The sequence below is a fragment of the Typha latifolia genome, chromosome 10, assembly GCF_019914945.1.
Source record: "Typha latifolia isolate L0001 chromosome 10, TyphaL0001v2, whole genome shotgun sequence".
Classification (NCBI taxonomy): domain Eukaryota; kingdom Viridiplantae; phylum Streptophyta; class Magnoliopsida; order Poales; family Typhaceae; genus Typha; species Typha latifolia.
Window position 1 is genome coordinate 2,424,221 of NC_133095.1, and position 15,497 is coordinate 2,439,717.

Consider the following 15,497-nt stretch of genomic DNA (forward strand, 5'->3'; position numbering starts at 1 on the left):
GTAGCGTAATTGTTCTTTTTTTTATTTAAAAAAACAATTCTTTTTCGTCGTCCAGAAATCCACACAAAAAATTGCGTGGTTTTATTTGCTTAAATTGAATTCCTAATCATAAGCACTTATAACTTAATCATAGGATAAATAAATAAATTACCTACTGACGTATAAATTGGATAACTAAATTAATTTTTTAAGCTCAATTTTAGTTTTTTTTAATATATATAAAAAAATCAGGTTCGTATTCTATACATCTACTAACATGATTTTATAATCAAATAAATTAACATCAATTTATTTCTTTCTAAACATGATTTAGAGTACCAAATTAAACTAGTTTAACAGTGAAATCAAATTTCCATTTTGCGCTCAGTGATTAATGAGTAAGAAATTATAAAGAAACTGTTTTTGTATACTGAACAAGAATCAAAATAAAAATGATATAATATAAGGTGCAAAGTGCAAAAAGAGAGGAAAAAAGAAGAAGCTCTTTTGCAATCTTTACAGGCTGCCTAACAACGAGTATGAGTATGATGGAGGAGGAGATGAAATGGCACGCGATTGACGGGTCAACTCCACCGAAGAAAACCGAGACCGCCGTTGAAGAAGAAGAAGAAGAAGAAGAAGAAGAAGACTCAGACGCGGTGAAGTGAACTCAACTATAACTTTCTTTCCGTGTTAAAAGACTTTTATTCAAGAAATTAGAACACATAAACAAGTTTCTCTTCTTCCTTTTCCAATTAGGCCCCATTTTGATCGAGTAGATTCATCTATTCTAAAAGGTTGCACACTTCTTGAATCTAAATTAGGTACATAAAATTCTCTACACTATTTGTCGTTCAATTTATCTTCCATAACGTTCAGTGAAAAAAAAAAAAAATATATATATATATATATATATATATAAAAGTAAGTGTTTGATTGATTTTATTATTATATATTATTTATACACAAGTTAAACGTTACGCTAAATTATTTAGAGAATAGTAATTTTTATATTTTATATTTTAATATATTTTTCTCAATTGAAATTTTTTAATAGAATCAGAAAATATTATCTCATATTTTTTTTATAAAGATAAGCATAATAAAATTTGAACCCATGTCTCCTGACTATGATATCATATTAACTCACTAATTAATTGTTCTAATAAAACTTATTGATATCATAAATATTAAACCCCATTTCCTTCTTTTCTTATTCAAATTTAAAATTATCATATTCTCAGGCCTTTAATTTATCAAAAATAATTACAAGGCCTATAAATATTAAGTTGGCTGCCCTTAATTAAAGAACATATATATATATATATATAAAGTAGGTATAAGTCCACCGCAATGTCACGCTGTCGGCTAATTGTAATAATGGAAGTATATGGAGTTATATGGTCATATTGGCTGGTTTGGGCGGTGGCCAACTATGTTGATAAGATTCCATGTGATTAATTAGAATTCTAAAAGGCTATTTTGAGCATATAATTTGGGATTTTTTTTGTTAATTAATAGACGAGCAAACTTTGTTAATTACATCATCTAGATGACTTGGGCTTAGGGCTCTTCATTGGGCCAGGTCAGGCCAGGCACAAAAGGTTGGGCCCGGGCCCGAAGCTACTTCGAGAGGAGAAGAGAATCTATCGGTGTCCCAATTAAATTAATATCATATTTTTGTTTCGATTCGGACCTGATTAACTGAGCACTATACCATTAGCGTGTCTCTCTTTTTATTAAAATGATCATAAAAGTGTCGATCATCCCTTCGATCACATTCTAAGAGTAAATTAATCTCTTTAATTTCTTAAACCAATAAACTTACAAAACTAAAGATCTAACTATTAATCTAGATTGGAATATCTATTAACTCATAATCAATTTTCAACTGTTTAAATACCTAGTAATCTCAATTTAGTAGCCAGGAATATTAGAAATGAGCAAAGTCATGCTCATATTCAACTCGTTTATATTTTCTGAGCTCAAATCTTAGTTAGAAAAAAAATTTTTAACTCACAAACAACCAGCTCAATTGACTGCCTAGCTGCAACATTAATGCAGAAGTAGTGTCATTTGAGCATCTTTAATACATTCCAACTGTATCTCATTTAAACACCGAAATCGTAGCAATCTTGTCTTCTTCATTGATAGTTTATCTAACTATGAGCTTGACTTCGACTTGTCTAATCATAATAATCCTATTCAAGTGCAGCTAGTTCATATTGCCGGTAAATATTAGATATACGAGTTGATATTTGATAAAGTTTTCGTAGTAATATTATTATTATATGTTTATTGTTTATATTTATTATGTGATTTATTTTTTTTAAAGAATTCGATTCAGTTATTTTTAATTGATATATTAAGGAGGGCTAGTCCTACTGTATTTTTTGTAACTAATTTATGAGCTCATAATTTATCAGGAATAAAATGAGCAAGTTAAGACCCATTTAATAATTGTTTCCATACTAATTAGACCTAGAATTTTCTTTTGCCAAACTACCTACAGTATATCTTAAAAAAAATTTCACTCTATATCATCGTTACGGATTTATGATTGACGTCCTACATTTATATAAATGTAGCGAAATATTTTGAATTTTACTCCGAGATAGCTCCTAGGGTTGATAAGGAGTATTCACCTATATTTTATAAAAAATAACCTAAAAAGGATTTCCTCTCGGAGAAGTTGAGAGAGTATTTAAATAATAAATAAAGTCGGTATCATTTAAGATCAGAGTTATGGCAGTGGGTCAGATCAGACTTTACAAACGCGAAGACAAAAAGCTTGTCCAATAAGATCTTGAGCAGTTATATTATCTCGTATATATGTAGAACAGAACCAAATAGCGGGTGAATGAATCATGCATGCACCTAGAGCATTCTTAAATGTGGGGGGACATCAAAGCCATAAATTTTCACTAAAAAGAGCCAAGGGTTTGCTAACTCCACTCTAATTTGCTAGCCTTTGGAGATCATTAGACAACTTTTTTCTAATATATATATAAATATCAAAAGGTAGAGTATAAATTATAAATCTAGAAACACATAAGATGTGAAATCTACCTATTCCTATCTTAAATTGAAAAGAGATATATATCTTCCATATATATGGGACCATTTAGCATGCTTCCATGACCACTAGACCCATGATACTTCATTCTAGCAGAAGCTATATTTGCATCACATTCTCTTAGCTACAAGGACTTCTATCTGCACTGCTACAAACCCATGATTAATTATTTAGATAGCTTCTTCTTCTTCTTCTACTTCATTTTTTTTTTTCATTTTTTTTATTGAGAAATAGCATGTAGGCAAATATTTTATTCAAATTCGAACGGTTTATAAAACTTATACATATAATTAATAACTAAGACAAGAGAAAAGATATATTTATGTAACTTGTCCATAGAAATGCAGCCTAATTCAGAGTTACAAGTCTATGGAGTTTATGTGTCTGTTCCTAAGATCTCTCTATCGTTTCTTTAGTCCATATTTGGGCCTAGCAATAAATATGACAACCTTTTATCCTGCTCTAAAATTAATGAACTATAGTTTGAGGCATACGGCTCTCCTCGAGAGTGTCGGTCATAAAAAAAAATAAAAAAAAAAAAAAATAAATAAATAAATAAAAAAACCTCAGTCTGATTTTTTTTATATACATATTTGATAGACTTACGAATTCGTAGATTAACCATAAGCTAGATAAAATAGTTACTCTTTTCCGATATATAAATTGAATAATTTTATGTAGAAAAAGTTAGATGGTCGTGATTTAATTTGCCTTAAAATTTTATAAAATATTTATCTGTCATATATGTTATAGAATTTAGATATTTGTAGATATTTTTATGCGTCTAAATATAGGCCACGAGGTTTGTATAAGAACCTCACAAACTAACATAAGAATCACATTTTCTTGTTATATATAAATATAAAATGATGGGTCTAATTAAAGCCCTAGCTAACTGATGATATGACACTGAATTAATGCAACGATGATTAAAAACAAAAACAAAGATATTGTTTCTCACGCAAGATTTCATGATTGAAGTCTTTCGCAGTTCCAACATAATATATATAGTTAAACTTTCCTTTCAAATTAGTTACACTCGTACCATAGCTTCCTATGCCCATTAAATTCATAGATGGCAATGATAGCTTCTCCTAACCATCTATCAACTATAAGAAGCCCAGCTAAAGAACCAAATATCCATATCATTCGTACTAGTTCTCTCCCTTCCTCTCCCTTCCTTTCCTCCCGTATCATGGCAGCCTCTGGAGTACCCATGACATTATTGTTGTTGCTACTTCTGTTGAGCTTCATAGTCTTTGTGAGCTCCGATCTCGCAAAAGATCGAGCGGAGTGCACCAACCAGTTGGTCGGGCTCGCACCGTGCATGAGTTATGTTCAATATGGTGCAAATGCAAAGACTCCGACGCCAGATTGTTGCTCTAGCACTAAAACCGTTGTAGATAAGAGCATGAGGTGTCTTTGTGTTCTTATCCGTGATAGAAATGACCCGAATTTAGGGATAAAATTTAATATCACTCGTGTGGTTATGCTCCCTCCCAAGTGTGGCCTTCCTCTCAATGTTTCTGAATGCCTTGGTAAGTATATAACAACCTTAGGCATGTTAATTACATGCATATATGCATTTGCAGATACTCTCCGAGTTACTTTCTGATAATTATATATTTTTATGGTTATTTAAATTAAAAATAAAAAATAATGCCCTTATTTGAATTACTATCGTTTCCATATATATGCATCTCATGAATCTTCTTTTGAATTATTAAAATTATCTCAAACATTTATTTCTTTAGGTTTTTGTTATTGTTTCTCTCAATAAATTATTATTAACATTATATTTTGGAGAAAAAATATTAGAAATTTTTTAGTTTATCAAAATATATTATCTTTTTAGGGGGTATTTTAGTCTTTTCAACTTTTCCTCAATGGCGTTAGGAGGATTAGATGTTTTCAATAATTCTGAAAGGACGAGGGCCTAACTATAACTATACCTTAAATTTTTAAATTTTAGTTAACTTTTATTTTTACTTAGACAAAAGTAAGGGTTTTAAGAGATGTATATATAAATATTAATTTTAGAGGAGTATAAACATAAATAAGAAAATTTTAAAAGAGTACATATACATATAAAAAAAAAAAAAAGGAGAACTTTCTTAATCTTCTTTTTCGGTTTCCTTTTAGTAATATAGGAAGTAAAAGATTAAATTAATGGATCATTAATTAATACGAATTGCTTTAGTTTCTTTCTAATTAATAAGCTCTTCTTAATGGTGAAGGACTGCTGAATCTCCCAAAGAACTCAGCAGAAGCGAAGGACTTTGAGCAGCTCGAAGATGCAATCGAAGCGTTTGAAGCTGCAGGAGGAAATGGATCCAAATCCAATGGTAATCATCCCTTGCATGCAAATATTAACCTAATTTTTATCATTAGTCGTTTTAATCTTGCATTAATTGCGGTAATACACACACATAATCATATATATATATGGTACTTTGTTCGTTAACCATGTCGGCAGTTGAGATAAATTAATAGCTTAGGTTAGTTATACTTAGCACTCTTAAGTTATCGTTATTTTACACATACATACCTATAAACTTTTTTATATCCACTTAGGCCCTTGAACAAATAATATATATATATATATATATATATATATCCACAAAACCCTCTTAACAAAACATGAATATTTAATCATTTTTTTAATTACTTGCTCCTATTTTCTAAAATGGATTTTCTAATATGAGAAGGTATTTTTCGAAAAAAAAAAACAAGTACGATTCTGACGATAAATTCTAATTTTTTGGGAATGAGGTCCAAACATTAGGTCCAAAGTATAATTACTATAAAAACGAGGTGTTTTATGTACATATTTTGACATAGAGTTATTTTTAATATATTTTTTTGACACTCTGACCCCTCGACTATGTAATATCTCTCAACCGTCCTGATGGGGTTATTAAAATAAGTCAAATAATCATCTTATCTTAACGTTTCTTTTTTTTCTCTTCCCTCTAATTAAAGTTACGGCGAAAAATAATTAATATAAGGTGTTGTTGTACTTGAAATTAATAAGATTAATGACGTTACTTCTGTTTGTTCTGTTGCACCTACTCAAATATTGATATAATGCCATGCACTATCTCGTCATGTGTCAATTAAATTTATGGTTAAATATATTTTATTATTATGTACTTATGACTAACATTATTTTAAATTAAATATTTCAAAAAAATGCTCTAATTTTCAAATTTTCTTTTTAAAATCTAGTTATTACGTTGATCTTACGTGTAACAAAAGAACTGAAACATGAAATTATTATATAGCTAAATTTTTTAAATAACACCCTGTGTTTTTTAATTAGTTGTTACCAAATCTCTTTTACTTCTAAAATGTCCTTCCCCTTCTGTCCCTAAAATACCATAACAAAATCCAAACTTATCCGAGAGCATTTTCCTCAAGGGGCATTTATGTAACTCCATTTGCATAGCTAAATAAACGATAAACCTAGGGCTAATATAGTTAATCAAAGTAACAATAAGGGTGTTTATTTCATATTATATATCTCGTAAGCTTAATTTATTTTACTTATTAAATTTTTGTTCTCGTTCTTGCAGCCAAAGGCAGTGCAAATGAAAACGTAACACCGATGACAAATACGAGCAATGGATGCAGCAGAAGGTTGCTGGGGATTACAATGGCAAGTGGGGCATGGATATTTTCACTTATTTATCCTCTCTTTATATTGGGGAATTAGTTTGCCTTAAATCGTTGCCATAACTTTGGGTAATTATTGTTACAATTCATCAAATCGAAAATAAATTTGTAATTCTTAAACAAGTTTTATTTAGTTAAGATCTAAAAAGTTTGTTCAAACTCTTCTAGTCTCTCTTTATATTACCTCCATATTAACTAATTAACTAATTAAATCACGCACTACTTTTGTTATTATAATATTATAATAAATATTTATTCATATTTAAATATAATTCTTAAATTATAATAAATAATAGTGAGTGTAATCAACTTCACCGAACTTCATCACAATTTTTTTTTTTTAAATTCCATAACATATAGGGATGCCCTAATTTATTAACTCCGAATTCAAGACCAATTTAAATAAAGAAGAAGAAGAAGAAGAAGAAAGCCCAGAAGCCAGACCCATGTACAAAGGTGTGCAAAAGGACCAACCCAACTAACCAAACATCCATTTGTATCTCCACCCTAACCAACTCAGAAGGTTCCCTATCAATATATATATATATATATATATATATATATATATATATATACCAGAAGGAGGCTCATAAGGTTACTATCAACCTCTTCTCGCTTATTATTCTTCCCTCAACTCAATGACGTCTCACTCTAAGGGGATGATGCTCTTGGATTGTAGCTTTAGGGTTCCCTCGGCTTCTTCGCCCCGCCGGATTTGGCGAGTGTCCGGCAGACTGCCGTCGTCCAGGACCCTGAGGCGGGGCCGACACCGACGCCGGATTGCTCCCCGTGTGATTTGATGAAGCATAGAGATGATCCTACTGTAAGGATTAAGAATGAATGTTACATGCACTTGCTATGATGGTTCCTCCTTTGTGCAAACTACCTATTAATATCTCTCACTGTCCATGTAAATAATGATCTACTTCTTGGATAATAACATTCTAACTATGTGCTTATGTCTAAATATTTTGATAATTTTATCTTATTTAATAAAAGAGTATTTTGACAATTTTAATTGATTTTATTAAGTTGAACGAGAAATCTAATTATTTTACTTTAGTCAGAAGTAGAAGTAGGGGATTGATTTGGTGCTAATAGCAATTATTTTTGTAGTAGTAAAAATAAAATATATGATACTCATAGTAATAAAATGCTAATAATGATAAATTAAAAGGTAAAATATTTTAATGTTGATACCTTCCATCAAATCGCCAAATGAGAAGCACTATTTGAGAATAAACTCCGAAATGTAAATACTAAAAGATAGAGAGTAAATCATAAATTTATAAAAGCAAGCACAAGATGTGAAATGTGCATTTCTCTATCTTAAATTGAAAAGAGTTATTCATCCCCCTTCTTAACTAGAAGGGCTTCTATACTGCTACAAAATTAAGATCTACAACTTATATACATAAATTAGATATATATATATATATTTTTTTTAAAAACTGAGAATCACAAGCATGGGTTAGAATGTAAGTTTGGATAGTTGGTTGAATCTCTCTCTTCCTAGATATATATGTATCTCCACATCTTGGGAAGAAATTAAAGATGGATAAAATGGTTTGAAATTTTAAATTCATAACCGCAATACCCTCGGTATCCCTGTACATTAAACTAGTTAAAGAAGATCAAATTGAATTAATCAAAAAAAAAAGAAGGAATTTTTTTTTTTTTACTTTCTATCCAAATTTGACAATCAAAATACTAATAATTAACTTCCCCGAAGCAAAAGCGAAACACAAAACTAAATGAAACATATCCATAAAAATGTGTTTGAACTGCGAGGGAACTAACCCTGCAATGATATAGAATTTTGGCAAGGACTAGTGAGTCCACTTCAGTAGCTAATTTGAGAAGATCTTTTCTAACAGGGAAGTGTGATCAGTTTGCCCTAAAGTGTTACGAGTTAATTGCAATGTCCAATGGGCAAAGGACTCGTATTTGATTGTGAGTGTTTCTAGATCTCTGTTTACGCGTCTAAATATCACCCACAAACTTTTTTATTCACAAATTAGCATATGAATCACATTTTACTCTATGTCATTATCAATATGAAACGATAGGCCCCGCATAACTAAAGTCAAGTAAGAGATTCTTTTATATATTTTAACATTAAAAATTTTCGTGAATGCATAAATCGATTATTTACACTCTTTTGACTTGGTTTTGGAGTTGGATTTAGTGATTAATTCTGATCAAAAGTTTTTCACGTAAATATTCCACAACATATATGTGGTTGAACTGCATGGCCTTTCAAGTTGGTTACAGTACTCTTACGTACGTAGCAACATAAAAGATAGGTGAACTTTCATGTCAAATTGGTTACACTCGTACCACAGTTTTCTACGGCCATTAAATTCATAGATGGCAATAATAGCTTCATCTAACCATCTATCAACTATAAAAAGACTAACTTAGAGAAGCAATTTCGATATCATCCATCCCCTATGGCAACCTCTAGAGTATCAGTGCCATTGCTGCAGCTGCTGCTACTTCTCTTGAGCTTCTACTCTTTTGCGAGCTCCGATCTCGTAAAAGACCGAGCGGAGTGCACCGACCAGTTGATCGGGCTTGCACCGTGCATGAGTTTTATCATGGGCGGTGGGGATTCGAAGAGTCCGACACCGGACTGCTGCTCCAGCCTTAAGACTGTGGTTGATAAGAGCATGAAGTGTCTTTGTATTCTTGTGCATGATAGAAATGATCCAAATCTAGGGATTAAGTATAACCTCACTAGTGTGCTTCGCCTCCCTTCCAAGTGTCATCTTCCTATCGATGTTACTAAATGCCCTAGTAAGTATATATCAACCTTAGACATGTTAATTGCACGCATTTGGAAATAGGTTTTGTTTTATTTTAATTAATAATTAACGAGACAAAACAAACGCATTGGATTTTAATTTCTTTTGCAAAGAAATTTAAACTCGCTCGAGGTAGATGGGCTTACTAGGTGGAAATATGTTCTGTTTCATTGTTTTTTTTTTTTTTTTTTTGAATACCCTCCAAAATCTGTAGTTTTTATATGTATGTCTTTCTAGCTACTTTCTAATGACTATATGTTGAATTTTGAAGCATTTAATAAGTACATTAACCAAAGATGCTCTTAATATATAAATTTTGACTATTGGTTATATATTTCATAATTTATCTACAAAAAAAATCAAAACATTTAGAGGGTTGTAAATAGAAATATATATCAATTTTAGCGTATTATAAACATAAACAAAGACAAATTACTCCTTTTGTTTTGCAGGAACTATTTGAGTTTCCTTAGCCTTTTGATATATAAGAGTTCATTCATAAATCATAAAGTAACAAGTAAAACATAATAGGAGAACCATACGAAAGAGTTAATTAATGGATCGTGCGTCAATTAATATGAATTGTTTTAGTTTCTTTCTAATTAATAAGCTCTTCTTAATGGCGAAGGACTGCTGAATCTCCCCACGAACTCAACAGATACAAAGGACTTTGAGCAGCTTGCAGATGAAATCAAAGGGTTTGTAGCTGCAGGAGGAAATGGATCCAAATTAAATGGTAATCATCCCTTCTATAAACCAAAAAGAAAAGAAAAAAAATCTGATCTTTGTCTTAATTATCTAAATATCACAATCGATCCAAGTCATCATTAATTGCTCTAACCGTGCATTAATTGCAGCAATTATTTAAATAAATATATTTGCAACTATCTTAATCTTACTTTGTTGATTATTTTTTTTACCTTTGTTCTCCTCCTTGCAGCCAGAAGTGCTACAAATGGAAACGTAGCACCATTGACAAATACTAGCAATGAAAGTAGCAAAAGAATGCTAGGGATTACAATGGAAAGTGGAGCATGGATATTTTCCATTTTTATTCTCTCTTTATATTAGGGAATTAGTTTGTGCTAATCGGAGTGGTTTTGTTTTGACGGATAAATTTGTAATTCTTAAACTAGTTTTATTTAGTCCAGATTGCATAATAATGAGTTGTGAAAGGTTTGGAGTATAAAAGTTTGTTCATAATCTGTTGCTTATTTTCATATACTCTATTTTATTTATTTATTTATAATACTTTGACCCTTTTAACTATTTAATATATTTATCTTTAGACAATGTTAATATATTTATCCTTCATTAATGTGTCGAAACTATAAAATAAAAAAAGCATATGAAAATGAGCACTTCAGAGGTCTAAATATAATTATCCTTTATATCTAAGTCGATCCTTATCTCAATAATGGTATGATAGTATAATACATATGGACCATGCATGGCCATTTAATGACATAACTATACATTCACCTGCGATATATATAAAGTAAGTACAACTGATTAATGCTCATTATTCTATTCACAAATAACGTGATATTTATTCCATTCAGTAAATCCATGATACGCGTAATTAACAAATCTTGATACAGTTGCTAATAATTCTATATAATATATATGCAAGAAAACTGGATATATAGTCGTGGGGTCCTCATAGTATTCGCCATAAATATTTTGGAAGATAAGGGTTATTATTTTTCTTTAACCAATACTAGAGACAACTTATAATTTATCATTTGTGATTCAGCTCTATTTTCACTTACTTTGTTATGCTTTAAACTTCTTAAACATTTGATTCCCAGTAGTTTAGACTAAATCATAACAATTAGATTTTCCATTCAAAAATAAGGTGTTTGATTAGCTGTTAGTATTTATCACAACGAAGAAATTATAAAATAATCAAACTATCTCAACCGAATAATTAGAATAAATAATAATTTCTCCTAATACTATGTTACTATACTTCTATGTGTATATTATACTTATATGATATATTAGGCAGCCAATCGACCTCTAAGATCTTTAGTCAATTCTAAATATTCATTGAGGTCCTTGTAAGCATTCATGGTGTCCAATAAAGACACAAAAATTTCCCAGCCCATTCATTGATGATCACTTTCAATGTACCTGCCCTAGCAAACACTTTGTCTAGCTAACTGCCACCATTGAATGTGTTCGCAGTGAATTTCCTCTCAGAATCACAGTTGTGTCAAATAATATTCCATTTAAAATGTCTAGCCATTTAATGGACAAATGACAAATTTAGTGAGGTACTGACATTGATCATGCACATTCAAAATCAAATACACAAGGTTCCCATAGAATTAGAGTTGGTGTTGGTATAGCCGTCAGATATGTGCGATATGTATCAATCTATCCTAGTACGTCAGAGCATGTTGCTCTAATATATTTGAAATTGAATATAGAAGACTCATATGAATAGAACAAACATGATCAAAACTATCTGATACTTACAATCGATGCGTTAATATGCATGTACTCTCCGAATGCAAATTCCCCTGGAATCCAATAAAACATCGGCTTTGAGATACTCCATCAAATGCCCTAATTTGTAACTCCCGTCCCGATGTCCCAATTCAAGTCCAATTGAAGAAAGCCCACAAGCCATGCGGTCCATATATATATATATATATATATATATATATATATATATATATATATATATTACTCCATGCACTTATCCACCATGCATGCACAAGGTGCCACAAAGGACCACCCCAACTAACCAAACAAGCCCACACATCCACTTGTATCTCTACCCATTTACACATGCCAAACCAACTTTGTGCCAGTCTTTATTGCAATCTCATCCCCTCGCTATCTATCAATCTATCTATCTATCTATTTCTATGACTCTCTCTCTCTCTCTCTCTCTCTCTCTCTCTCTCTCTCTCTCTCTCTCTCTATATATATATATATATACGAAAAGGAGGCCCATATATAGTATTCTTATCAACTTCTTCCTCTCTCTCTCTCTCCTTATTCTTCTCTTCAACTCAATGGCATTTCGCTCTCAAGGGATGATGCTCTTGGCCATGGTAGTTTTAGGGTTCCTTGGCTTCGCCGCGCCGGACTTGGCGAGCGACCGGGCGGAATGCACCGACGAGCTTATAGGGCTGGCGACGTGCCTGACGTACGTGCAGGGCCACGCGGTGGCGCCGACGCCGGACTGCTGCGCCGGAATGAAGCATGTGCTCGACACCAAGAGGAAATGCCTGTGTGTTTTGATTAAGGATAGAGATGATCCTAATGTAGGGATTAAGATGAATGTTACACTTGCTATGATGGTTCCTTCTTTGTGTAAACTGCCTGCTAATATCTCTCACTGTCCAGGTAAATAATGATCTACTTCTTGCACTCTTACTTTTTTGTTCTTAGTTTTTTTTTTTTTTTTTTCATTAGACCTTGGATTTTACTTTTATTATTTCAGAAACAGCCCTTGAACTATTGTTTATTTTCATATTGACCCTTCCATTAGTCGACTGTTTGATTTTCTTTTATTAAGATTATGTTATTTGGCTTATGTTAAACAAAAAAAAAGGAAAGAAAGTTGATGGTAAAATAGTTAATTAACGTATTCTATATATGCTGTTACGAGAATATTAATTATGACAATAAAGAAAGAAAAAAATATAGGAATAAATTATAAAACTTTCTATTATTTTTTCCCTTATTAAGTTCTTCCTGTTACACATTAATTGATGATTAATATTTCAGCCCTGTTGAACCTGCCACCACATTCAAAGGATGCTGAGATCTTTGAGCAATTCGGAAATGGAGGTGAAAAGAATAGCACAAGTAGCAGTGGTCAGTTTGGTAATGTGGTTATTAATTTTTATATTTTTTAAATCGAATCAAATTTAAATTTAAAACATGCATGCATGAAATTCCTGCACACACCTAAAACTTGTCAGTGCCCACAATATAATTAATTAGATGTACATTGTATCTGGGAATAGGTCAACATGTGTCGCTTTTCAATAGTTCAGAGAGAGTGAATATATTACTTTTTTAGAGATATGCATGCATTCTCAGATATATATCTTTATTAATTACTTTATAGTGAGGGCAATAACAATATTTTAAAAATGTTTTCAGTTAATATATTTTAGTTTTTAATTAGCCTGGCAGTATTGGAGAAGTGAAGAAACATTATATTATCTTCAATCTTTTCTCTCTCGAACCGTGGGCATCCTATTATAAATTAATTGTTATGATTAAATCCACTCAAATGGTATTAGGTAAGTATTTATTTAGTTACAAGCATATTAAGTTGTTGTTTAATTGTTATAATCAGAAGAGAGAGTTATAAAGGGGTATATGTTAAATTTTCCTAAAATAAAGTTTAGTACTATTTATTGAAGGTTTTATTCTAATTGGTTAAACTATAACTTTTAGTACAATTTAGAGGGAGGAGTATTATTCTATTCGTTGATACTAATAATTTTTTTTATGATTGACATTTTTTACATAATTAAAATATAATTTAATATCTTTTAAGGTTTATTTCAATTAGACTCCCTTAAACTAAAAAAAAATTCTACATATATACCTTTAAACTATGAATATGGACCTCTAAACTGAACAAAATTTTGATTTAGAGAATGTATGTAGTAAAAAGAAATTTTGTAAGTGTACGTGAAAAAAATAATAATTCACATGATTCTATTTTTTCAAGCGTATGCAAAGAATTAATTGATACTAATAAAGTTTATATAGTTTACATTTTCTACTTAATAAAAATATAATTTTATTTTTTAGGATTAATTTCTTGAACTAGAAAAAAAAAAACTACATATATCTCATTGAACCACGAGGAAAAGTAACTACATAAACTTCTAAAGTACACAAAATTTTGGTTCAAAGGTGTATGTGAAAAATAATATTAGTTCAGATAATTTAAGTGAAACTTTTCATATTTTGTATACAAGTAACTCTATAATCTTGGCCCCCGGATTAAAAAAAAATCGTAGCTCAGTAGCTGCAACAGTTGATGAAAAAAGATTATTGTGGTTGTGTTACAGTGAGCAGTGATACAAAGGGAAGCCGTGTTGGGAGCTCAGCGGCAGAAGCGAGCAGCAGTGATGGCGGCCGCAGTGTGATTGGAGGGAAGAATAGTAGTAGTAGGTGGTTGGGCGAGGCCTATGCATTCATCTACTTCCTCTCTCTTGTTTTCTTGTTCTTGAGTTAAATGCTACATTGCTATCTATCTAGCTAGGGCAACCTTTTGTTTTATTATAGTGGTTAAGTGCACAATAAGTTGCAAACTTTCAACAGCTCATGATCTCAATGTCTCAGCCACCTTAAGTTTTTACCCTCTATGAGCTGTGTGTGTGTGTAATATTATCATTTGTTGCCTTGTTGGTCGACGTATTTAATGGATTACAATTTGGTTATAACCTAGGAGTGCTTATCCGAAAGCTGCACTAGAGGATCGTTATTATATTTTAGATGTGTTGCATGAATAAAAAATTAGGAAAAGTTGTGTGCACTTTATCTTGACGTGGTTTGGCCTAATCGTATGAAATCTTTCATTACTTTCAACTTAAGCATGTAATTTGCTTACTTAGACGAAATGCAATCGTTATCTTTTCAATTGAAAAGGAAAACACTCTTGGATCGTAACTTAATATGTAGGGGCAAAATTATTATTTCACGTTACACTTTAGTTCGAACAACACGAGGTTAATTGCTTATGTTAAAATTAATGGCCAAACTACAAAGAGGTGCAATTTCCCAAGAAAAACTAATGGTCCTCTTATAATTATATTTTTTTCCTCGGTATTACACGTTTACCCTTATGAATAAGTTTTCCAAAACAATTAGTGTATCTAAATTTTTTGGTTAAATAACACACTCTATTGTAACATATAACTAGCTTCTAAGAAAATCTTAAACTCGAAGGGCCTGATGGGTCTGGCCGAGCCCAT

The 15,497-nt window shown here is 31.2% G+C and overlaps 2 protein-coding genes and 1 long non-coding RNA gene across 3 annotated transcripts; all 3 read left to right on the forward strand.

Moving 5' to 3' along the window:
• The first annotated feature begins 4,181 nt into the window (after positions 1–4,181).
• On the forward strand, positions 4,182–6,889 carry LOC140796059 (non-specific lipid transfer protein GPI-anchored 6-like). The gene is made up of 3 exons (XM_073148905.1): positions 4,182–4,593; positions 5,293–5,400; positions 6,631–6,889. Exons 1-3 carry the CDS (start codon positions 4,251–4,253, stop codon positions 6,768–6,770), a joined length of 591 nt encoding a protein of 196 aa, XP_073005006.1. The 5' UTR covers positions 4,182–4,250; the 3' UTR covers positions 6,771–6,889.
• A 2,296-nt stretch (positions 6,890–9,185) lies between these two features.
• On the forward strand, positions 9,186–10,751 carry LOC140796604 (uncharacterized). The gene is made up of 3 exons (XR_012110490.1): positions 9,186–9,529; positions 10,166–10,273; positions 10,478–10,751. It is a non-coding gene; the product is annotated as an uncharacterized lncRNA (long non-coding RNA).
• Positions 10,752–12,536: 1,785 nt separating this feature from the next.
• On the forward strand, positions 12,537–14,952 carry LOC140796749 (non-specific lipid transfer protein GPI-anchored 14-like). The gene is made up of 3 exons (XM_073149838.1): positions 12,537–12,900; positions 13,285–13,374; positions 14,592–14,952. Exons 1-3 carry the CDS (start codon positions 12,567–12,569, stop codon positions 14,756–14,758), a joined length of 591 nt encoding a protein of 196 aa, XP_073005939.1. The 5' UTR covers positions 12,537–12,566; the 3' UTR covers positions 14,759–14,952.
• Positions 14,953–15,497: the final 545 nt, after the last annotated feature.

What these genes read in the sequence shown, in the direction of transcription:
- LOC140796059 (XM_073148905.1), top strand. Translation starts at nt 4,251, where the DNA reads ATGGCAGCCTCTGGAGTACCCATGACATTATTGTTGTTGCTACTTCTG. An exon ending in CAATGTTTCTGAATGCCTTG is followed by an intron (nt 4,594 to 5,292) that starts GTAAGTATATAA and finishes TTAATGGTGAAG; the next exon opens with GACTGCTGAATCTCCCAAAG. An exon ending in AAATGGATCCAAATCCAATG is followed by an intron (nt 5,401 to 6,630) that starts GTAATCATCCCT and finishes TCGTTCTTGCAG; the next exon opens with CCAAAGGCAGTGCAAATGAA.
- LOC140796749 (XM_073149838.1), top strand. Translation starts at nt 12,567, where the DNA reads ATGGCATTTCGCTCTCAAGGGATGATGCTCTTGGCCATGGTAGTTTTA. An exon ending in TAATATCTCTCACTGTCCAG is followed by an intron (nt 12,901 to 13,284) that starts GTAAATAATGAT and finishes TTAATATTTCAG; the next exon opens with CCCTGTTGAACCTGCCACCA. An exon ending in GAATAGCACAAGTAGCAGTG is followed by an intron (nt 13,375 to 14,591) that starts GTCAGTTTGGTA and finishes GTTGTGTTACAG; the next exon opens with TGAGCAGTGATACAAAGGGA.